This window comes from Tricharina praecox, assembly GCF_024521635.1.
Source record: "Tricharina praecox strain CBS 144465 chromosome Unknown BZA05scaffold_3, whole genome shotgun sequence".
Taxonomy (NCBI): Eukaryota; Fungi; Ascomycota; class Pezizomycetes; order Pezizales; family Pyronemataceae; genus Tricharina; species Tricharina praecox.
The window spans coordinates 1,818,258-1,841,964 of NW_026250405.1; the positions used below are offsets into that span (position 1 = coordinate 1,818,258).

At 55.6% G+C, this 23,707-nt stretch overlaps 7 protein-coding genes across 7 annotated transcripts; 5 read left to right on the top strand and 2 right to left on the bottom strand.

Moving 5' to 3' along the window:
- Window positions 1–298: 298 nt before the first annotated feature.
- On the bottom strand, window positions 299–1,104 carry BZA05DRAFT_387746 (uncharacterized protein). The gene is made up of 3 exons (XM_051482609.1): window positions 770–1,104; window positions 653–702; window positions 299–586 (listed from the first exon to the last, which is right to left on the bottom strand). Exons 1-3 carry the CDS (start codon window positions 844–846, stop codon window positions 438–440), a joined length of 276 nt encoding a protein of 91 aa, XP_051343234.1. The 5' UTR covers window positions 847–1,104; the 3' UTR covers window positions 299–437.
- A 4,828-nt stretch (window positions 1,105–5,932) lies between these two features.
- Window positions 5,933–8,764, top strand: BZA05DRAFT_348511 (uncharacterized protein). Its single transcript, XM_051481234.1, has 2 exons — window positions 5,933–7,216; window positions 7,299–8,764. The coding sequence occupies exons 1-2, from the start codon at window positions 6,235–6,237 to the stop codon at window positions 8,276–8,278; spliced, it is 1,962 nt and encodes a 653-aa protein (XP_051343235.1). The 5' UTR covers window positions 5,933–6,234; the 3' UTR covers window positions 8,279–8,764.
- A 2,106-nt stretch (window positions 8,765–10,870) lies between these two features.
- On the top strand, window positions 10,871–12,091 carry BZA05DRAFT_368652 (60Kd inner membrane protein-domain-containing protein; the record flags this gene model as incomplete). Its single annotated transcript, XM_051481590.1, has 2 exons — window positions 10,871–10,979; window positions 11,033–12,091. The coding sequence occupies exon 2, from the start codon at window positions 11,117–11,119 to the stop codon at window positions 12,089–12,091; it is 975 nt and encodes a 324-aa protein (XP_051343236.1). The 5' UTR covers window positions 10,871–10,979; window positions 11,033–11,116.
- Window positions 12,092–12,532: 441 nt separating this feature from the next.
- BZA05DRAFT_368655 (putative catechol dioxygenase) lies at window positions 12,533–14,168 on the bottom strand. Its single transcript, XM_051481591.1, has 3 exons — window positions 13,562–14,168; window positions 13,013–13,494; window positions 12,533–12,942 (listed from the first exon to the last, which is right to left on the bottom strand). Exons 1-3 carry the CDS (start codon window positions 13,796–13,798, stop codon window positions 12,669–12,671), a joined length of 993 nt encoding a protein of 330 aa, XP_051343237.1. The 5' UTR covers window positions 13,799–14,168; the 3' UTR covers window positions 12,533–12,668.
- Window positions 14,169–15,158: 990 nt separating this feature from the next.
- On the top strand, window positions 15,159–16,977 carry BZA05DRAFT_460566 (uncharacterized protein; the record flags this gene model as incomplete). The annotated part of the gene is made up of 3 exons (XM_051487663.1): window positions 15,159–15,509; window positions 15,562–16,696; window positions 16,955–16,977. Exons 1-3 carry the CDS (start codon window positions 15,390–15,392, stop codon window positions 16,975–16,977), a joined length of 1,278 nt encoding a protein of 425 aa, XP_051343238.1. The 5' UTR covers window positions 15,159–15,389.
- A 761-nt stretch (window positions 16,978–17,738) lies between these two features.
- On the top strand, window positions 17,739–18,566 carry BZA05DRAFT_331810 (uncharacterized protein; the record flags this gene model as incomplete). The annotated part of the gene is made up of 1 exon (XM_051480608.1): window positions 17,739–18,566. One exon carries the CDS (start codon window positions 17,739–17,741, stop codon window positions 18,564–18,566), a length of 828 nt encoding a protein of 275 aa, XP_051343239.1.
- Window positions 18,567–21,191: 2,625 nt separating this feature from the next.
- Window positions 21,192–23,387, top strand: BZA05DRAFT_441901 (uncharacterized protein; the record flags this gene model as incomplete). Its single annotated transcript, XM_051486702.1, has 5 exons — window positions 21,192–21,519; window positions 21,576–22,174; window positions 22,234–22,516; window positions 22,598–22,859; window positions 22,910–23,387. The coding sequence occupies 5 exons, from the start codon at window positions 21,192–21,194 to the stop codon at window positions 23,385–23,387; spliced, it is 1,950 nt and encodes a 649-aa protein (XP_051343240.1).
- Between the last annotated feature and the right edge of the window lie 320 nt (window positions 23,388–23,707).

The following is a 23,707-nucleotide window of genomic DNA, read 5'->3' on the forward strand; positions in this document are numbered from 1 at the left end:
CGAGTGACATCGAGTGAGATCTCCAGAACTTCGTCGTGAACCCCACGTGACTCTGGTCTAAACCAAGAAGCACGAATGGGAACAGCAAGTTACATCCAGGATAACACGAGAGTGTCAACTGTGCAAACAGCTACAGAGAATCGCATCTGCAATCGTCTCATTTGTTTGTTTTGGGTTTCCGGCGACCATCCCTAAGCCACTAGTAGCATCTGAATTGCTGCCATTAAGCTTCGGCTTCCGGCATGAATTTAACACTTGGGGGCGCAAGTCACTGTGCCCACTCGGATTTCAGTATCCACCCAGGTATATTCCTCAATTCTCAGCCACAGTGCTCAACACTACCGGCGCTAGCTACCATATATCCACCAACCCCCTTCCTCCCCCCCATATTTCATCATTCCTTCATTCCTTCACTATCCACCCAGAGGCAGAGGGATCTAGAGATCAATAGGAAACCCCGGGTGCCCCGCACACTGTGTGTTCGCGTAATCCGCGACGGCCGTAAGCTCCGCCGCGGTGCAGGCGGCCGCAACACACGCCGTCACGCTGGCGATGTAGGTGGCGTCCTCGCAGAGGCAGTCGTAGTCTGTGCACTGGTGTTAGAATGTGATACGGGTCAAGGGGGAAGTAGGGGGAGGGGGGAAGGGGGTACCGAGACCGCAGTCGGAGGCGTCGGCGGCGGCGAGGAAGCAGGTCAGGGAGCTGGTGGAGGTTAGTGTGAGGCGGAGGAGGGGGTGGGGAGTGGGGAGTGGGAGGGAAAGGGGAGTACCAGGTGGGAGGTAGCGTCTGGGCGCTGGTGAGGCCGAGAATGCTGGCGAAGACGGCGGCGATGAGGGTAAACTGCATTTTTATGGTGGTGCCGGTAAGAGTGAGAGTGGTGTTTGTTCTGCGAGTGGAAGGCAGTTGATCGGGCTGGTTGATGGGATGAGATGAACTTCGCGGTGCGAGAGCGTCCTTTTATACCCTTCTTTCTCCATGTTCGAGGCATGCTCTGGCTCCCCACTCCAGCCCAAGGCAAGTCCATTCAGCTTCTGATTCCCGAGGCTTCAGCAGCTGATGATCACGATGCGGTATATTCTGCTCAGCCAACAGCTACATACAGAACTACTATTTCATCAATTCCAAGGCACAACATCACCGCAAGGCAAACTAGGTAGACACACGGAACTGTACATAACATGTGTACCTAAGGCCTTGCAGACTCTCGACATTCCCGCATCCCCAGAGTTCAACGCCCAAACAGAAACAGCGGGGTGCATGAAGTACGGACGTACCTGATCGGAAGTATCACCTCCGACATCTCGCTAGATGTAGAAAGCCCCGTCCCCACAGCATTCTAAGCGACATCTGCCTACGTACAATGTGTCCCATGTGAAGCCGTAGGACCGAATACTTGCCCCACAGAGGAAGATCTGCAAGCAACAGCTGTCAATGCCACCTTAACGAGACTTCTGGGCGATGTACCTACCTACCTACTCGATGCGTGCGAGACGAGGACGTCGATCATCGCTAAGTCCGAGGGCGGGAGGTCCCGGAGCGCGACTGCGGGGATTGGGAACATGTGATGCTCGTCTGGACACTGCAGAGCCGGATCCGTGGCTAAGGTACCGTTGAGGCACCTATGCACCTGCACGCACTCGAAATCTCCTACAGTTGCTAGGTAGTCTGGTGAGAGGTTTTATGTGAACTATGATCTCCAGTTTTCCTACGTAAACACCTAGGTACCAACGTTCGTGCACAATCGAATCCTGAGCGCAGGTCCAACTACTCGCCCCTGCTGCACTGCTGATCTCGGGGGTCGGGAGATGGTACGCCACAGCCGCTCGCTTCCCCGCATTTTATTTGTTGCCGTCCATCCGACCATGTGTGAGTGTGGCGAATCGGGAAGGCAGGTAATCTTTCACATGTCCCGACCGGAATCATGATCCTAACCTCAGACCGAGTAGAGTACCTTCTAAGGAAGAAACGAGTAGCGGAAGAAATTTATATCATGCCTGGGCTCGACTGTCTCTTTGACCTCGTCGTCTCGTTGTTTCGCTACATGCGTTCGTCTGGTTTTTTTCGGTTTTCGGTTTTCTTTTTGGTTTTGGTTTTGGTTTAATATCTGGATCATGGCATACCCACTCGGTTTCCTTACCCACTTCACTGTCCAACCCGACTTTCGTCAGGCGTGCATAAATGGCAGTTTTCGAATCGCTACGCAGTAGTCGCATCTTGCTATCCGCATCGACTTTTGTTCTTCTCTCCACGTCTACTCTCCTACCCCCCTCGAGCTCATCGGCACTCGCGACCTGCCTTGGCTTTCCTGTCCTCAGTCCCGACCTGTCCCATCGATAGAAGTAGAGAGCACCAAGGAAATAGTACTAAAGAAATATAACTTCCTTTCGCTACTCCGCCTCGCCCTCTGCCCGTGCATCAGAACATGCCATGAAGGAGGATGTGCGGAGTAGGTAATAGCGGGAGTGACCCCGACTCCTCAATCTCAGCGCCCTCAGGGCCATGAAGAGCATGAAGGCTGTATGCGACGATGCAAAAGAATAGAAGACAGAGAAAAGTAGGAGTGGCATTGAATAGGCAATAAGACGCATAATATCTACACCCACCGATCGATAATCAGCGAGTGAGTTTACGTGAGTCGCTCTTGGCCACACTCGCCGAAGCAGCCGCACGACTTATTACCTACATATACAACACATGTTACGAAAGCCAGATTCCACTTCTTACGTAGATCCCTCTTACATATCTGAACCCGGCAATTACTCTAGTGAATGGTACATAGAAGCTGCTCCAGCAACCGAGACGAATCATGAAAACATACTCGTCCGCCTACCCGCACGCGGCGTTTCAACAGCGTGGGTATGTAAACGCGGCACACGCGCGGACGGCCTCCGCCGCTCTGGCCTCCCGTACGAAACTCGGAAGTCGAGCAGTTCATTTATCATGCCCGTACGGTTCGGCTCGAGTGCCGTTGCACAGCCACCCACCCACAACGATGATCATTGATGGCATGATCCATCAACCTTGAAGGCTTGAACCGCTGTCGATCTGAAACGTTAGCTTGGGCTATTTTTAGACCCGAATAATGTAACATGCTATAGTAGACTCTAGTTTTAACAGTAACATGCCAACAATGTTTCCGTTCGACACTAGGCCGGCACCAACCGTTCAACGTCGACGGTGAAGGTGCACTGCCCCACTACTAGAAACCTGGATTTAACTAACTGCACTCTGAGAGCCTAGAGGGAGTGCGAATCTGGGATGCATATTGCAAAAATTATGCGGGATAGATAGATCTAGATATAGATTGGAGGATATCTTGGTTCGGAATATTCGTGTAGATTGTGTAGGTTGTGTAGGTTGTGTAGGTTGTGTAGGTTGTGTAGGTTGTGTAGGTTGTGTAGGTTGTGTAGGTTGTATGGGTTGTATGGGTTGTGTAGGTTGTGTAGGTTGTGTAGGTTGTGTAGGTTGTGTGGGTTGTGTAGGTTGTGTAGGTTGTGTGGGTTGTGTAGGTTGTGTGGGTTGTGTAGGTTGTGTGGGTTGTGTAGGTTGTGTGGGTTGTGTAGGTATAAAATATAACGGGAGGGGAGTGTGTGTGCTACCTATCGCGGCCCTTCGCGGGAGTGGAGGGAATGTAGGTACATGCCTGGTACCTCATACCTCATACATACTTCATAAATACCTTACATAGGTACACACGTCGGCTTCGAGAAAGCTGACGAAGAGCGTAACAACGTACAACGGTAGCAGCCGTTTCTTACTCATCCGTCAAACACAGACGTACTCTCCCGAGTCCTAGTAGTACCCGCCTCACGGTATTACGGTTTTACGGAAAGTCGCAAACCCTGCCTAGTGCTCCAAGTTCTCCAAAAAGTTTTGCGCGCGCGCATTTGCGCTCATAACTGGCTCGGCTGGTAATTTGTTCGCGGAACAACCGTCTCTTCCCGAGATTCGTCCGCCTGTACGTACGTACGCATAAGGAAGGAAGGCACGGACTCGCGTTTTCCCGTTATTGCTGCTACTTTGTGTTCTCGGACTATTCTCGGAGATCGGGTGGACGCTGGAAGTAGTGGAAGTGTGCCCCGCGGTATGCCTTCCGAGTCCCGAGTTCCGATTGAGCCGCGAGCGGAAGGATGGAGGATCCCGCAAGGTACCTGGGTACATGACTAATTGCACATGCGACATGTAACGATGTGTGCTGGGTTGTAACTTGTAACTTGTAACTTGTAACTTGTGGCTTGTGAGGCAAAAGGCGGAATCAAGCTTTTGCTCCGGGTAGAGTGTGTATGGGACGGAGACGGAGGAGGGGGTAAAATACTTCTACCATCTACCCAGGATAAATCTGCAGGGACGAATGCGAATCAAGATTCAAGAAACCATACAGGTTGGACTGGTCTTTTCTCGGCGTGTAGATTTCCTGCTTGCTCGGCGATGTCACGCACCGTTCGGCTTGTCGGTGGTGCGTTCGGTTCTCGGAACTTGGAACTTGGACGAGCTTCAGTGCCCGGCGAGACTGGCGAGATCGGCCCGGTCGGCCGAGGCTGAGAGCGGGCCCTTAGCCACTGGTTAGTAGCCCTACCGCCAGCCTCGTCTGGGGATTCTTCGAGACATTTCCTCAGCGACACGGAAACTTTCTCGCAAGTAAGGGAGAGAAGGCCATTTCTCGGTGCACAATGATATTCATCTCTCCCGCCGTGCAGACTCCAGAGGTGTTTCGTATTGTTCCCTAGTGACCCCGCTCGGCGGCATCCCCCCCACGGCGATACAAGCTACTCTGCCAGCGGGACGAAGATCTACTCACCGAGTGTGGTAACAGGTAACTTGGGAAGAGAACAAGCACTTGCTGCTCCCGGGGATCTGCGAATAGTTTGAGCGGACCCTCTTTGAGTGGTGCGTCGGTCGGTCTTTTTATGATCGTGGCCAGTCCTACACTGAACGGACCGACTTCAGACCCATCACGAGAGCGGACTCGAGAATCTCACAACGCTCCTCCTCCCACTCCCCCCCGTATCTCGCCACAGACCTCGCCTGTCCATCCGCCGTTCCCCCTTCCCCTCGCTCACCTCATTACCAGCAACAACCCCGGCGGGACCTGAGAAGAGCCTTGGCCAACCCATCTGATTGGCCAACTCACCAACCTACCCCCTCCCCCCTCCTTCCTGGCCAAAACAACCAGGCGTCGAATAACCCCGCGACAACTCTCTGTTACATACAAAACCAGACACCTTCTGCATCCATTCGCCCTACATTTGGTCCCTTCCACTCGGCCCCCCCTCCTTCCACTTTACCTTCCCTTCCCTCCGCCAGCCGGTACTGCACCACACCACACCATACCATCATACCATACCATATTCATCATCATCACCAGAAGCAGCAGCATCATCATAATCAGCATCATCAGCATCATCTTCTTCATCATCCTCCTCCTCATCGAGCAAGCGCGATCCAGTTGTCACCTACCACGCAGATTCCGGTACGTAACTATACTTGCACCGTTCATGTTCAACATGTGAATGATCCCTCTTCCCGTTTACCCCTCCCTCCAATCCCCACTCCGCCCTCCCCCACCCCCGTAGTCGCCCTGTCAGGTCCGATGCTCCTCGTGAGCCTTGTGAGGCGCCGCCTTGCTGATCACGTTTTGCGTGCCGCGAATAGATACTCGGCCAGTTTAAGCTATCGTCCACATCACCTTGCCTTTCGCTTGCGTCGATAGTTAACTGCCGCCGCAGCCCGGCACCTCTTGCGCCCTTCTATCATCTTTCTCTCTTTCTTATTTCTTTCTTACGTGCCCGCCTTTGGTTTCCCTCTTCATCTCCATCGCAAACAGGCATCATAGGCGCAGATCAAGTGAGAGTTGCAGGGATTTCCATCTAGTTCTAGTTACAGCTTCCTGCCTAAAATCCTCCACCCTCCTTCCCCCCCCCCCCCCCCCCCCCCCACACCCACACCGCTGCTGCTTTATTTGGACCCGCTACCCCGCTGAACCCAAGAGCTTCCTCCCATTCCACCTCTTCTCCCCGCCCCCCCCCAAGCCTTCCACCCCCCATACACCTTCGCCCGACCGGAACAACCACGATAACCCTAATTCTTACTTCGCGACCTCTGTCGCGACCATACATCCCAAGCCGACTCCCCGAGTTCGGTCGCTGAATTCCCCCGCTTACGGACCTCGAACCGAACTCCGCATTGCGAACTCACCCTCGACTCGCATCGACTAAGCCCTTTCCCCCTCCCGAAATGGACACTTCGGGGCAAATCGAAGACGGCGCGTCCCAGCCGGGAAGCCATCGCAACTCACTAAATCACCACCAGTTTCCGCAGCCCGATCAAGGCTATGGCTCTCGGGCGTACGGTTCGCTGTCGCCGCCTCAGTATGACCCGCGATTCGCCGATCTTCCACAGGAACAGCAACAACAGCAACAACAGCAGCAGCACAACAACCGTCCGACGCATCAATTCGACGACTACCCGCTCTATTCTGCGCCCGAGGACTTTGGCTACAGAAATCTACCAACTTCTGGCGCAAGCATCAATCCTGCCGAACTCTCCTTGATGGACAGCAACAATAATCCTTCGTCGCATCATCAGCGTACGCCGTCGCATCAGGTCGAGCCGAGCGACCACGATTCTCCGGGCCATCAACAGGCCTATCTATCCTCGTCCACCCAGCCTTCGAGCACCGGCGGCTACGAGTGGGAGACCGTGTTTGCCGAGTCGGACTCGTGGCACCATCGCAGGGCGCCAAGTGAGTACTCGGACATCTCGTCAGCCGCACCGAGTCCGTACCTCGGCAACCAGGAATTCGGCGAGTCATCTTCGCCGCTGCTGGAAGCCCAGTACACGGGTGGTTCGATGCAGGATCTGCTGAACGCGCCAGGCGGCGACGCTTTCGGGATGGATACGTTTTCGCTGTCGGAGCGTGAGCCGTCCCCGGGGTTGAGTGCCACTCCGGGCTACCACAGCGCCGCCAACAGTCCCTACCTACCGCCACAGGATAACCGTTCGCTCGGGCTCGTACCGTCGATGCAAGGCATGATGGGGCCACCACCCCCAGCCGGACATGGCGCTGGGCTTGGAATACCTGGCGGGTTGGGAATCCACGAGGAGCACCTCGCTCCTCAGATCAGCGTCTCGTTTGCACCACCCCAGCGGCAACCAACGTTCCCTGGAAAGCCTGGAATGCAGCCCGACGACCAGGCTCTGAGACCACCCCCCAAGAGTATGTGTGCACCGAGATGACGGGGAGGAAGATGTAACGAATCCGAATGCTGTTTTCGTGCTGACGATATGAAACCGTATAGGCCCCAGATCGAGACCGAGATCCAAATCCGATCCTTATGCGAACGGATCCGGCGGACCTATCACGCGGCCTGTGAACTCACAGCCCGGGTCGCGAGGAAACAGCCCGGTGCGGGGTCGGTCCAGGCAGAACTCTTTGAGCCCGTCGGATGCCCAGCGGCCCACGAGCACCTCATCCACCAAGATGTCGCGACGATCTTCGACCAATTCGGTGCCGAACCGCGATTACATCTTGGAACTGGCGCATCCCAACCGCCCAGGATCGACCGCCGGGGACAGTAAACGTGTGCAGAAGCATCCCGCCACGTTCCAGTGCAACCTGTGTCCCAAGCGGTTCACGCGAGCCTACAATCTTCGCTCGCACCTGCGCACTCACACAGATGAGCGGCCTTTCGTGTGTACCATATGTGGCAAGGCTTTCGCACGCCAGCACGATCGGAAACGGCACGAAGGCCTCCACTCGGGCGAAAAGAAGTTTGTGTGCCGCGGAAATCTCAAGGCGGGCGGCAACTGGGGTTGCGGGAGGAGGTTCGCGAGGGCCGATGCTCTGGGACGCCACTTTAGATCCGAGGCCGGTAGGGTGTGCATTCGCCCGCTGTTGGACGAAGAGACGGCCGAGCGACAACGCATGCAGATGCAGCAGGGTGTCATGGGCCTCATGGGCCATGTCTCCTCGGCCCCCGACGGCTCGATGATGGATACTGCCGCCATGAACATATCGTTCCCCGTCGCACTGCTGGAACAGTATCCGGATCTGGCCACCATGAGCTGGGGTGTCGACGGGGGCGCAGGCGCCGACGAATACGACAACGATAACGGCTTAGACGCCAGCGGAGGCGAGTACGAAGATGGCGGTAGTGTCAGTGGAGGTATTGCCATGAGCAGTCATCGCAACAGCTACGATGGAAGCAGGGCTCCGGTTTGGGGTGACGATGGGTGGCATAGCGATACGGGTGATGGACAGGTGGTGCGGGTGTACTAGGAGTAGTCGTGGTTGATTGTGGTTTGCGATGTGAAGTGTGCGATGTGCGATTTGTTTTTCTTGTCTCTGTTCTTATCGGTACCCCATTTTTCGTTCCCTGTCTGCTGGCTGGTGGTTCTCCGTATGTTCTCTCGCATCTACTTGTTTCCGGTTCATAAAGGGTTTTTGTTTTGTTTTTATTTTCGGTTACCAGGTTTTTTTTGGTTGTGTCACTGGTGCTTCTGGTAGTGCTTCTGGTATGTGCGTTTTGTCTGTCTGTCTTGTCTTGTCTGTCAATACCCAGCCAGCTGTGAGTGAGTGTGTTCGATTCGTGTCGTTTTTTTTCATAGAGATTATTACTTATTCGCTGTAGTCTGTGCGCGGTATGCATACTAAGCCTTCGTTGGCTGCTTTTTTCGTGGGGATGTGGTGACAGCTCTGGTCGATGGTCAGCGTCCCGATGAACTTTGAGGCGGATGTAGGCGGGTGAATTATCGTGATTTTTGGTGATCTACTTGTCGGCAGCCACCAGCCACCGGCTACCTGGGTAGCACTGCCAGGATAGCACTGCCAGGATAGCACGGCCAGGCCAGGCTGATGGTCCGGCATCGGAACTATAGTGGTATGATACGGCTGGGCGGACTCCGGAGGCGATTCGGGCCCAGTCGGCTTTCGTCGTCCTTCCCAGTGCCCACTAACTACGGCCCGCATTCTTGGTATGTATATACAGTAGTAAAAAATATGGGCTGCTCGGGACCAGAGTGCAACTTGAATTGTGCAATTTCCATGTTGCTTCAGTACCGTGATAGAATTTAGCACCCAATGTAATGCAGATTCATATGAATGCGTCATGCCCGAAATCCTGTCGCGCTGCCGTATTTGTAACACTCTGTACCGGTTTTACAATGCACATTTGTCTGAAATGCTGGTGATAAATGCCTGATTTTATGACTGCGGGAGCCGGTCTAAATGCTGCATTTACATCATTTACCCTCCGTAGTGCGATGGCTATCATAATGCTAGGCAGCGAAACTACATGCGGCATTCTTTAGAATGCCGTTTTCTCGACATACTAGGTATTAGGTACGGCACCGTACGAATGGTTACAGCATTCATTCTTTACGAGTACCAACATAAAGGCAAATGCTCGGGTATGATAACTGCTGCATAGAATTAGGATACCGTCTCCTCCTACTGCTACATACAGGAGTCACCGCCGATCATGCCATAGACAGCTACTCCATCACTTCCTCGCGATGACAACTCCTCCTCTCACACCATCCCTCCCTCAGCTTCCCTTCGCTAACAAATCCTCCATCTCGCTGACAACTCCTCCATCTCACGGACAGCTCCTTCATCACGCCCCCCCTCACAGACAGCTCCTCTACTACCTCCTTTCGCTGACAAGTCCTCCTCATTAACAGCTCCTCCATCTCGCTGACAGCTCCTCCATCACTTCCTCACGGTGACAAATCCGCCTCACTGACAGCTCCTCCTCTCGCTGACAGCTCCACCACAACCCGCCGCGGATGCAGCATTGACTGGGCAGTGAATACCCCCTCCCTCTCCCCCCCTCTCTCTACTGTTGCTATTTGCCCTGCTAATTACCGTGCTTCAAGTCCCGCTGGACCCGCCGCGGATAGAGCGCTAGCTACACTGTGAGTACCGTCTCCTTCCTACTGCTAATACTCGTTGCGGATGCAGCACTGGATTCGCCCTGGAGGCTGGAGATGGCCCTCTCGCTGCCATGGAGCTGCCTCTCTTGCTGACATGGAAATGGTCCCTCTTGCTGCAACGGAGCAGTACTGGATCCGCCCTGGAGATGGACCCTCTCGCTGCCGTGGAGATGCCCCTCTCGCTAATGTGAATACAGCACTGGATTCGCCCTGGAGGCTGGAGATGCCCGCGCAGGTAGCCACAGCGCAGGCAGCCACAGCGCAGGCGGCCAAAGCTGCATCTTCACATTTAGGGCCCCCACGAAACCTCGATCATAAGCAACTATTCAAAGGGCGAGGAGGTGGGGGGTTTTCGGCCGTGTGAGTAGAAAGAACATTAAATAGTGAATGAAGTAGATAGAATACTAGATAGAAGTTCAATGCGAGACACACTGAATCACTGCATACAAACCGGCACCGTAGTGATCTAAAATTAATATTCATCCTCAATACTATACTCATATGAAATACCGAGATCGATCTGATGCTCATATCCATTGACTGCGCATAGCACGTAATACTGTGTTTTGACGAGTAGAAAATTCTAGTTGATGCTGTATTGGTCTAGTAAGGTTACGGGAGTTGTACGAAGACGCATTCATTTGAATACATGCCAGCATGCTGCCATAGCGCGACCAAAATCAAACAACAGGATGATTCACATCTATCGGTACCGACGTGGCAATGCGCATTACTTTTCTCAGTATAATGATTTTTTGGCCGTAAAGATTCCGCTTTTTTTGGATTGCCTCCAATCATTCTACTGCCGCCTGGCTCTGGTATTGCCTCCATACCGGTCAGCCCTAGTTGTTTACCACTGTATGCATAATGGTTGTCATCGGCCCGTCTAGATGCGCAAACGTGTTCCGATACAGCTTTCTTCATTCGTTGTGTGTGACTTCGTTGGATCACTATATGCTCATTCAGACACGCTCTTTATTCCTGAGAGTGCTCGTTCCTGTTGCACCCTTTCCAATTCGACTCACGAGGGTTAAGGCTGAATTACGGTACGTGCCCCGCTCCAGATGGTGATCCGGCATCCCTAACGCACGCCAACTAGCCATAGCTACCCGCAGAGCCCCACCGCTCCTCCGCGTCACCCCACCTTGACAGCCCCGCGATTCAATCGGCCTCCCACGCCGCAATGTCGTTCTCCGCCGCCCCGCGTCTGCTGCTGCGGCCACCGCTGCTGCACCCGCTCCGTCCCCGCCTCCACCGCGGCTTCCGCGCCTCCCCCTCACGCTCCACCTTCCTCGACGCCACGACCACCGTCCTAACGACACTACACAGCAGCAGCGGCCTGCCATGGGCGTTCATAATCCCACTCAGCGCATTCACCCTCCGCCTGGCCCTAGTCCCCCTCACCCTATACACGCGCACGGTCACATCGAAGATCATCACGCTCTCCCCCCTCCAAGAAGCGCGCACCCACCAGCTCGCAAAAGCGTACGCGAAGACCTCGGACCCGCGGGAGTGGGAGAAGCACGTGCGCCAGCACGCCGCCACCGTCCGCAAAGAGATGTGGGCGCGCTGGGGATGCCAGCGCTGGAAACTCTACCTCCCCTTGCTGCAGCTGCCCGTGTGGGTCGGCATGTCCGCTACATTACGCGCGCTGCTGCCGGGTCACCACGCCACCGACGAGACCTCTGCCGAGGTCGTCGAGAAAACCGCCGACTGGATCGTTACCGCGCTGGGCGGGCTCACCCCGCCCGCCCCAGCGCCTCAGGGCCTGCTGAGCGAGGGCCTGCCGTTCGCGCTGGACCTGACGCTGCCGGATCCCACGCTCACGCTGCCGCTGCTGTTTTTTGGCGCGCTCGCGGGGAACCACCTGCTACAGAGCTACACTGGCCCGCCGCCGACGACGGCACGGCAGCGCGTGTTCAGGAATTCGCTCGGTGTGCTCACGATGGTTATGGGGCTGGTGGCGGTGCAGGCCCCCGCCGCGCTCGTGTTGTATTGGATGAGTTCTGCTGGGTTTAGTTTGCTGTTGAATGCGGCGTTGCATGTGTATAGGCCGCTGCCACAGAGGGTTGAGAGGTGTAAGGGAGGCGCGATAGAGGAGGGGAAGAGGCTGATGAATGCGGAGGCGGTGGTGTTGGGGGGGAAGGTTGTGGGCTAGACGGAGGGGGGGAGGGTGGGGGGTTTGTAGGATAGGACAAGTTGATTGTTGTTTTGATATAGATGTAAGTGAGGGGACGGAATGCATAGCGAGGCTGTGTGTACGCGATGGTTTGACTTTACTATAGAGAGCCGGCTGGGAATGGCATTTCTACTGGGCGGTGAACAGATATGTAGTCAAATATCGGTCTGATGCATCAAATGTCCCGTCGTCTCCCCAGGAGGGCATAATGTGAATACTACAGAGAGGGGTTCAGACGACGTTATTTGCAGGCACTAGGTAGATCTGAAGTTGATAAGATGGAGGATATACAGTGTGTGAGCGGAATGCTCATCTGCACACATACACAAGTGAAACACGGCGATGTAAAGCAGCTGTCTGTGAGTTCCACGCAGCTCAACTTCTGCTTTGTCACGACTGGTCGGGATTTCACGGTAGAGTCATCTCATCTGCCGCGGGCGAACCAATGTATGAATGCGAAACCCGCGCAATTCATTCCCTGCTCAGAGCATAACAGTACAAACAAATCCCATCCAAACCAAACCAAACCAGCAAAAACCGCACCCTCATCCCATGCCTAATCCAAATCCGCCACCGGCAGCCCATTCAGCACCTGCGCGGTACTTCCGAGAGCCTTCAGCGCCTCCTGGGCGTTCTTAAGCTTAAGCTCCCTAGCCTCCTTATCGCTAACGAGGACAAAGTCGTAGTTGATTGCCCAGTCGTTGGCATCGACGCCGTACTTCTCCGCCACCGCCGGGTCCTCAACCTTGCCCACGTCGATGATCAGCGACGACTTCACGCCAAACACCGCGTCCGACGTCTCGTACGGGTCGCCGCGGATGTACAGTGAGCTAGATAGGCGGGGGGGGGTCAGTGTGTGTGTGACTCGGGGACGGGGGGGAATGGGGTGTTGTGACTTACGTCACCAGGGTATCGTAGCCCTTCGCGATGATCATGAAGTGCATATGACTCGGCCTGTATGGATGTCTATGTACCATCTCGAGCATCTTGCCCACAGGGCCATCATGGGGGATCGGGTAGGGGACCGGGCGGATGGCGCGGAACCAGAAGTTGCCCTCATCATCCGTTTTGAGGATCCCGCGGCAGTCCGGGAACGACCTATCGGCGTACTGCGTATCGTAGTGGCCCGTCTCGTCCGTCTCCCAGATGTCGACGGAGGCGTTGGCGATCGGCGCGCCGGTGGTGTCCTTCAACGTGCAGCGTACGAGACAGGCTTCACCTTTGCCGTCGCTGCAGATGCTGTCCCCGTGTGCGAACTCGTGCGCGTCTTCCGTGTGGAACGGGCCGAGAACGGTGCCCTCCGTTGCGTTTGCCGGCTTGGGGTGATTGATGTTCTCGACGAGCGTGGATAGGCCGAGGACGTCCGAGAGGAGAATGAATTCCTGAGGTGGTGCGGTTAGCGGGATGTCTCCAATTGAGTAGGCGGGGAGTGCGGGGCAGGAGTGGTACCTGTCTAGTATCCGAGCAGATCTGTCCGACGGCAGTGAGGAACATGATTCCGGCCATCCACTCCTCAGTGGTGAGGCGGGTCTCGCGGGCAAAGTCATGGAGATGCGTAACGAGACGCTCGAGCAGGTACTGCAGACGCCTATCAGGGCCCTGCGAGTTGATGATGATGGTGTTCTCGGTGATGTTGTCGGCCGTGAGGTCCTTCATCGGCGGAATCTTGACCTGGCTGGGATCCATTGCGGCGAGTACGGCCTTGAGACGGGCTTGCGGGGGAGAAATGGTTGCGAGGGGGAGTAAGCGGTAGTAGGGCGGGGTGAGGAGTGCGTGCTGAGATGATGGTGATGATGATGCGGTTGCAATGGCCAGTGCAGCCACGAACGTTTTATGCTCGGTTTTCCGGTTTTGAACGGGCCTCTATATCCGCGCGTTCCGCAGCCCGGATATAGTAATCCCGCAGCGGCTGCCTCACACGGTCTCGCATGTACTCAGCACCGTACACTCATGATGGCAGATGTTTGTGGGGGAGCGATCAACACATATTGCGGGGTATGTTTTAGAGCACGGGTGTTCGAGCAGGCATGGAGGCGGATATAGAGCAAATTGCAGCCCTGCGATTGGCGGAACAATTGCGGCGCGATGTGGGCGGTACTAAGCGAACGCGGCAAACTCCGAGCGAGCGAGCCGGAGACTAGGGATGGGCATCGACCCGTACATGGTCGGAGTGAAAAAAATGCCTACTCCGTGCCCGGCCAACTGTTACTCGGCTATGTACATGGCCTTTGGAAAGACAAAAGAGCTCGTTCAATAATGGCACCCCAAGGCGGGCCTTCGAGCACCTTTCTGTACGAATAGAGCCCACAAATTACTACAAGTGTGCTAGTGTCCCTGCTACTGCCCAAAGCAGAAATAAGAGTGAGCGATCATGAGTGTTTATGGCCCCCGCAACTGGTCGCCTTCCAAGCTCGCGTGCTCTAGATCGCCATTCGACTGAACACAGCAAACGGGGACAAAATCGAAACTGCGAAGAATTACTTGTTCCGAGAATAGCCCGTGACGCTGAAGCCTGAACTCGATCGCATTGTCGTTGTGCACAAATCAGTCACTCGCGGTGTCAGCCAAATAAATGTGCGACTCCAAGTACCGACCGTGTTGCCTTGAGGTGACCATGAGCAACCATACGTAACGGTATCACCAGGTGTCTGCAGCAGGACATTCGCAAGATCAGTGTCCGCCCGCCCGCTCGTTGCCGCTCGTTACTTCCTGCCCTCGTGGGGCGGCAAAGTCGGCGGAGCGGCATCGAGTAGGCATCGACTTGCGTGTGTCGTTGCCTCTTTCTCTTGGCGCATTCCGCATCCCGTCGCCTCCCCCACAATTCGTCGGGGCTAGAAGACCTAGGCTTGCAGGCATCCCGCGTGCATTCTCCGGTGTGCCTCGTGGCGATGGAGAAACCCCAGAACCGGGGTGGCTTCGCACTGCCAGAGTCGCACCGTACTCACTCGCGGAAAAATAAATTCGGTAAGCTGTGGGGAAGACCGTGCGGAAGGAACGCCTCCGTCGGTGTCAGTGGTGGCCTTGAGGCTTTGTGTGGCTGCGACGGAATAACTTTGTCAATGAGCTCCTACGAAGAAGAAGCTCTCGTGATGGGCAGAAAGTGTTCATAAAGACTCTCGGCCGCCTGTGCTAGCGACTTCAATTTCTACTGTACCACAGAGAGCAGACAACCCCACAGCTCAATACCTCCTACCCTACTCCCTCACACACTACATACCTCCCCACAACACAATCGAACAGAAGACCCCTTCCCATCCATTATCAACATACGAATAACATGCCGGCTCTCGATGTCATCATCGTCGGCGCGGGCCTCGGCGGCCTGGCAGCAGCAATCGGCACCTCTCTGGCGGGCCACAATGTGACGATATACGAGCAGGCCCACCACCTCGCAGAGGTATGTATCTCCAACTTGGCCCTGTTCGTATCATCTACTGACACCCGCCCAGGTCGGTGCAGGAATCCAAGTGCCACCCAATGCCTCTCGCATCCTCGCCAAATGGGACCTCGTCGATGAATTCAACAAAGTCTCCGTCTCACCGCACGCCTTCCGTCTCCGCGGCTACGCCACCGGCAACCTCCTGAGCGAGCAGCCACTGGTGCCAATGACGATGGATGCCTACGGCGCACCGTACTGCAACGTCCACCGAGCCGACTACCACAACCTCCTCGTCGACAAGTGCCACGCTCTCGGCGTCAAGGTGATGCTGAACTCCCGCGTCGTCTCCGCCGACTTCAACGCGCCATCCATCACCCTCTCCACAGGCGAGGTGCTGACCGCAGACCTCGTCATCGGCGCCGACGGCCTCAAGAGCAACCTCCGCTCCCTCCTCCTCGGCGGCCCCTCCCCCCCATACCTAACCGGCGACCTCGCCTACCGCATCCTGATCTCAGCAGAGCTGATGCGGGCAGACCCCGAGCTCGCCGAGCTCGCTTCCAAGCCCATAATCAACGTCTGGATGGGCCCTCGAGCGCACGCGGTGTGCTACCTGCTCAAAGGCGGCGAGGTATACAACATCGTGCTGTGCTGCCCGGACAACCTCCCGGCGGACGTCAACATCGCACGCGCGGACCCGGGCGAGCTCGCGTCGTTCTTCTCGACGTGGGACCCGCGCCTGCAGAAGCTGCTCTCGCTGTCGCACGACGTGTCCAAGTGGCGCCTGCAGAACAGCCGCGAAATGCAGACGTGGGTGCACCCCGCGGGGAGGTTCACGCTGCTCGGCGACGCCTGCCACGCCACCCTGCCGTATCTAGCCCAGGGCGCGGCCATGGCCGTCGAGGACGGCGCCGTCATCGGTGCCCTCCTAGCGAAGGTCGAAGCCAAGGAACAGATCCCCGACGTGCTGAAGCTGTACGAGACGCTGCGGAAGAACAGGACCGAGAAGGTCGTCAAGGCCAGCACCCAGCACAGAGACGTGTTCCACCTCGAGGATGGCGAGTTGCAGCAGCAGCGGGATGCCATCCTGCTCGCTGACAGCCGTGCCCCCGGGTTCCCGAATAAGTGGCGAGACGAGGAGTTCCGTGACTGGTTGTTCGGGTACGACGCGTTCGAGCAGGCGAACCAGGGCTGGGAGAAGTACAAGCGTGAGGGCTGCTTCTGGAATAAGATGGAGGTCTACGCTACGGATACTAAGTGTGCGCCGGCTGTCGTGACGGGTGCCAGTGCGGCCCTCGTTGTCTGATTCTTGTTGTTCCGGCCTTGGACTGTTTTTTGGCTGTAGATATTGTGTTTTTTTGCGTGCATCGGCCTTGCGCTGTTTTGGTTGGAGTAAATACTGTTTGGCAAATGAATTCATTTTTTCTTATTTCATAAAGTAATCGTTCGGCAAAACGTTTATCCAGTGACATACGAGAGCACTCGGTGATCGGTCTCGACCGGGAGCAGACCCAGAAGCGGGATATAGAGTGTGCGGGGAAGGATGTGTTGAAATAAACGCCACAACTCACCGCACCTATCTAAGTTCTTTCTTTTGTTGATTGGGTGATATATCGGTGATATGGGTGATATGGGTGATATAAAGACTTGCATCTCTCTCGTGTTCTTTCCTTTCCATCAAGTCAGATCGTCAATAGTTACAATATTGAGACTCCTGTTCCTTAACTCTCTCTCTCCAACGCATCTCCTGTTTGTACGTTTCCCGTCCGAACTTCCGCGCCGTCCAAACTACAGAATGCAGACAACAACCACACTGAACAGAGGAAATGGGGAAGAATGCAAAAAAAAAGGGGGGGGGGATTATAACAGCTTGCAGGTCATCATAGGTGCTCTACTAGTTATTAGTAGAATTTGATGAGCTCGAAGCTGTTATAACCCATGTTGTTTTCTGCATTCTTCTGCGACTTTTTCGAGCAGCTGGCCTTGTCAACTGTGTGAACTCGAGAGCATCGTGCAATTGTGGATACCTTTTCGCGTTGCCAGGCCGCGTGCGGAGTAGGTAACCAAGTACCCAGTCCAGGGATCAATGACGTCGGTCCTTGCCCCCTCCCCCCGCATCTAACCGAAGCTCAAGTCCCCACCACATCGGCATCAGGACCACGCCGCATGTCCCTCCGCGTCACCACGGCCACACGTTTCTTTATAACTCCTCGTCGTATTACCACCACAGCTACCGCCACTCACCCCACCATGTCCCGCGCCCCCAGAAAAAGCCCCGAAGCCCTACCGGCCTTCCGCGCCTCCGCAGACATCACCAAAACTGCGGCGCCCAATCCGCGCTGGCAGATCGGCAGTGGGGCTTCCTCTCCACCCACCACCGCAGCCACCCTCTCGATCGACCCATACTCACCGACGCGTACCGCCGGTGACAACTACCGGCTCCTCGTCTCGGGGATAATTCCACGACCCATCGGCTTCGTCTCCACACTGGGCAGCACGGGCGCCGAGAACCTCGCGCCGTTCTCGTACCTATCGCTGGCGAACCACGACCCGCCCATCTTCACGCTCGGCTTCTCGTCCGGCACCGGCGCGGAAAAGGATAGCTGCCGGCAGCTACTCGAGACCGGCGAGTGCACGATCAATATCATCAGCGAGGACTTTGTCGAGGCGGCCAATTACTGCGCGATCGACGCGCCGCTGGGGGTCTCCGAGTGGAGGCTCAGTGGGCTCACACAGGAGAAATCCGTGGTCGTGAAGCCCGCTAGGGTCAGGGAGAGCGTGTTTAGTGTCGAGGGCAAGGTTGTCGCGAAACATGAGTGGGTCAGTAGGACGACGGGCAAGAAGACCGGGACCATGGTGATCGTGGAGGGCGTCTGGTTTCATGTCAGGGAGGATGCGTTGCTCGAGAATGGGGCGCTGGATGTCGGCGTGCTCAGACCGGTCAGTAGGCTCGGGGGTGTCGCGTACGGACGCACGACTGAGGCGTATGATCTGCCGCGCCCAAGGTGGACGGAGGAGAGGGAGAAGGAGGAGGTGAAGAAGACGCTCGTCGAGGAGGATGGGCCAGGAAAGGAGTAGACGGTCGGATTTAGGAAGTAGACGACGGGTGGATAGACTCCATAGACTAGAGTACCGATTCTAGAGTAGGTATGCATCAGACACAGGATTATTCTCGGTGGCATAGTACCTGTCGCTCATGATGATTGTGAGCCTGAGCCCTGAGGCGGACAGGATCTATTTGGGGTATAACCGCCATGCCCACACACGCACGAGTCGATCATAGATTCATGGGATGAGTGAACCACGGAAGGTTAACCGCCATGCGCACGGCTGCGGAAGTGGCACTGCGACAGCAACACTGCTGGATATTTATGGTGTAGGAAGCGAGGCGAGGAGGAACGAATGGTTCTGTTAGGCGGTATGATACTATCGCCCATGGTACGGGTCGAGTAAATCGCTGTGAAGAAAGAGTTGTAAAGGTGTGGCGCAGTACTGTCCGTGCGGGGAGGGCGCAATCCCTCCCGACGGTGGCTTTTTCGCTTGTCGGTCTGTGCTCCCCTTGGAACCTTGGCGGGGAAGGGCCTTGAAGTTTGAGGTCGGTCTGTGCGTAGAAGTTGGCTTGGAAAATCCCCACAGCAGTTCTGGTTGTGTTTGAGGACCCGATGAATTGTTGCGTGCAGTGTCAATGGCAAAACCTCCAATATGATCGGTATGTATAGTAGTAACGTTCGTCCAGCCTCTCAGCCGCCATTTACCGTCTTAAACACAGCCCCGTCTTCAGCCCTGGTCGGCCGGTTGATTCCCTCGTACTCTACGCAGTCAGCTCCTCCGGCCATCACTCGCCCCTGAGCTCCAAGCCGCACAGCCCCATCCTCTATGTAGGCCCCCCATTGCCCAGCTTCTTGGAGTCGAGATATAAATGGACTACCTATATAGACTTCCTAGTCGTGACTCGGAACTCGCAAGTTTCGGCAAGCCTCCGACGATCTATCCGTTCATCCATCCACAAATGCGCTCCGTGCACCCATGCTCTTTAGAGTGCTCTAACTCATGCAGGGGTGAATTCGAAGGCTCAAGGAACACTTCACTATGCGCACATATTTATGCGGTGTACATAACTCCGTGTGATGCGTGAATGCCGTTCCGTCGCCGCGGATGTGCGGTAGGTAAGAGGTAGATATGTAGGTAGGTTTCCAGCAATTGCCGGAAGCCTGTGTATTGTGCAGTGTATTGTATAATACACTGCAGGCCTTTTGATTCTGCCGATAGGTATCATAGTAGAACGGATGGGTGCGTGAATTGTACTACCACCGTAGATATCTACTGTAGTATTCTTCCGTCGCAACGGAGGAGGCTATTCTGCTATAATAGAAGGTATCGGCGCTATACCATGGTCACCCGTGTGGTACCGATAACTACGGTACTCTACTCGTTCCATCCCTTTAAATTTCAACATGACGGGGAAATGAGTTCGGAGGGGAATGGCAAGTGGTACATATGGTAGATGTGTAGGCGATGATCATCTTCTACTACCGTTCTATATGGTTGGTGCTCTAGTAACTAACCACGTCGTTGATTCACGTCGTCTCCTTTATCTCAGACACGGCGGCGGCGGCGGAGGCGGCGGGCCACCCCCCGACGTATGACGGTCCGCCAGGATGGCCTACTATATAGTAGGCAAGCCACCACCCATACCGGTACATACCAACGGCGGTGGTCGGGATAGTTTAGGTAAGTAGGGTACCGAGTCCGGAACCCAGCAATAGGGTATCGAACAAGCTACCTACCCACCTACCTACCCGACGAATCAGGATTGGATTGTCTAGGAATACGAGAATAATAAGACGACTCTGAAGCTCGGAGCGTCGGGGTTCGGGGTTCGGGGTTCCGTGTTAGTGAGACCGTAGATAATAATACTAGTACTAATAATGACACTATATTCGGTGCGGTGTTCCTCTCGCACAGTTGCACTCGCGCTTGCACGTCACCTGATCCTTCACATCACCGTTCACGAAAAACGGCAGCGCAGTAGTACTATAACTACTAGTAAGTAGACTGGTAGTGTAAATACCCTACGCAGCATTTTTATCCGGAATCACTACTGGTAGTAGGAAGTTGGTATGTAGTACACAGGCAGTTCTCCGAGTAGATCTGCAGTACTATGGTACCGACTGCACCGCAGCTCCTACTACCACAGTACTCTACCACTGCGCCGCAGTCGGACGATTGACGACGAAAATAGAGTCGGTAGCCATCGGCCACTGGACATTGGCCACTCGTAAGCGCTGAACCATGGCCACTGGCAGTAGGTATTGGAGAAGCCCGCTGCGTGCTGGCCACCTACAACATCTACTATGGAGTCGAGTAGAGTACGGTAGGGAGTCGGCAGAGTCAGGCTCCGCAGCGATCGTAGTGCGGAAGCCTGGAGGGGATCAACTAGCCGCATGAAACAAGGCAAGGCGAGTGAAGTGAAGTGCAGTATAAGGCAAATTAGCGTGATGCTATAGTAGGTAGGTCAGAGAAGTATGTACCTTCTCCGTGGATCTTCACGGTATCATAAAACCTCCCGAGACCCCCCCCCCCCCCCCCCCACCCCCCTCCCCCCCTTCCTCGTGTCTTTTTTTCCTTTCCTCTTGTGCATTGATTTTCCCGCAGTCGACGCTCGTTTTCAAGATGCATATTCACACGTGGTGGTCGACGACAATGGCGATGGTGCTGGTAGGCTTTTCGGTGCGCGGCGCTGATTGTTATGGAGTGCCCGCTTCCGCCGCCCTGGAACGGAGACAGGCCACTACGACAAGCTCGACTTCATTTACGACGACGACGACTTCGGTGAGGTCGACGGTCACGGTTTCGGCAAGGACCACGATTCCTTCGACGGCGCCGACGGCGTCGGGGACGATGCGCGCGATCCCCAGCATCGCCGATACAAAGTGCGAGAGGTTCTGGCAGAATACGGCGATTCACAACAACTCGCTGTACGCGGATGGAGGCAGCTTTTCTGAGTTGGAGGGTTACATCAAAGGACCGAGTATGTTCTGTTTTCGTTTTCTTTCTTAATTTTTATTTATCGCTGACGGGATGAAGGTAATCTCACCATGGTCCTCGACCTGACACGGGAATTCTCGACGGAAGCGCCACCCTACACGACAATATCGAAACCCGACAAGTCAACCTTCTCAATGGGCATGCTGTTTTCATGGAAGGACACATTGTACCAGTTCCAGGGCTTCGCGCACGTCTTCGAGTACACGCAACCGCTGTATGGCGCATCCCGCGAGTGGTGGAACAACTATGGCAGCAAGCGGCGCACCGGCCAGACATTCCGGCTGTGGAGCCTTGACTCTGGGAAGGAGTGGGTTGCCGGCCAGCTGTTCACCGAGACCGAGCCGCAGAGGGCCGGTATTGGAGCTTCGGCGGTGATGGAGAGACGCGGGATGGGGTATTACCTGGGCGGCGCCATCGTTAATGCGGACGGAAAGTACGAGCAATCACTCTACGAGTTGATGACGGTTTGGGACGTGCGGAACAGTAAATGGGAGGCGGTCAGGGGTCCCGATCAGCCAAAGGTGGGACGCGTGAACGGCGTTCTGGTCGCGATGGAGGAGTTCGGCTCGAGCGGGATGTTGCTGGCGATGGGAGGGGTTCGTGCGTCGTCGTCCAACGTGAGCGTCGACCAGGAAGGGGTATGTCTCTCGGCCGGAGTGGGTTGTAATTTTTCCAGGCGATTTCTGACTGAGACCAGCTCGATTTCCGAATGGTCCAACTCTACGACGTCGCGACAAAGACGTGGATGTCGCAGGAAACCAGCGGCCTCGACTCGATGCCGGACCCGAGACTGGACTTTTGCGCCGTCGTCGCTACCGCGCCCGATCGCTCGAGTGCCCAGATCTACGTCTGGGGTGGCCTGAACTATGAGGACAACCTCGACGCTCCCATCGACATGTACATCTTGACTCTGCCTTTCTTCCGCTGGATCAAAGTGCCGTTTTCGGAGGTTCCCCGTGGATCCAAGAGTGGTCATCGATGTGAGTGATGCAATCGGAATGGACGAGTGTGTTTGTGTGTGTGTGTGTGAATAATGCTCATATTACCCCGTTCCCCACCAGGTCAGACATATAACAGCCGGCAAATGCTTATCGTCGGCGGCCAACAGGGCCGTTTCGCCACGGGAGCGGCCTCTATCGGTCCCGCCGAATACATCGTTCCAGGCACCAGCGATGATGTACCCATCGAGGGGACCAACTGCGTCAAGGGCGGCATGGGCATTCAGATCTTTGACACGACAACCCTCGAGTTCGTGAATACGTTCGATCCCACCGTGAACACCTACGAGATCCCCGAGACCGTATACAAGCTTATCGGCGGAGAGTGAGTCCTCCCCACCTCCGAGACTTGTTCCTACATGCTAACAGGCACAGTAAATCCGGCAATGCAACCGCAACCTCTCCACAAGTAGGCTGGACCGACGAGTCCCTGGGGACAGCGTTCAACCTGGCGCCGGTCAACCTCCCCGACGCCACCACCAGCACCACCCCCGGCGCGAACACCACCACAGAATCAAAAAGCAACACGGGCGCAATCGCCGGCGGCGTGGTAGGCGGGCTCGCCGCCGTCGCCATCGCCGCAGGCATCTTCTTCTGGCTCCGCCGAAGAAAATCGCAGCATTCCCCCCCGCCCCAATCCGCGCCCACGTACGAAACTGCCATGCCCCAGAACGTCGAGTACAACAAAATGCCAGACCACCTTGCTGAGGCGCCGGCGTATACGATGAAGCCGCCGGGCCCCGTGGAGGCGGGCGGCCGCCCGGTCACGGCGTCGACGGAGTTGCCCGCCGAACAGTATCCGCCCGCGGAGCTGTGGGGCGATGAACCGAGACGGAGTGAGTTGGCGCGGTAGCGGTAGCGCACGTACGGTGGCATATGGGGTTCGTGTATTTATTGGTATGATGGCGAAAGGACGTGTCGTTGCTGCACACCTGGGGTGTATATAGTTTTTGTTTTGTGGGATACTAGTGGAGCGAAGTCATGAGGGAATCTGGTATGGATGTACTTTAGTGAAATCTGTAATATGTGTGTGTGTGTTACTTGCCTACATCCAATCTGCAATCTGCAATCTCCGTAGGGCATTCGGAAGATCCATCGTGAGTCGGTCAGTACGACCCACGAGGGGAGTGCGCAGCCGCGTCTTCACCGAGCTAAGGTAGGTACATAGAAGAT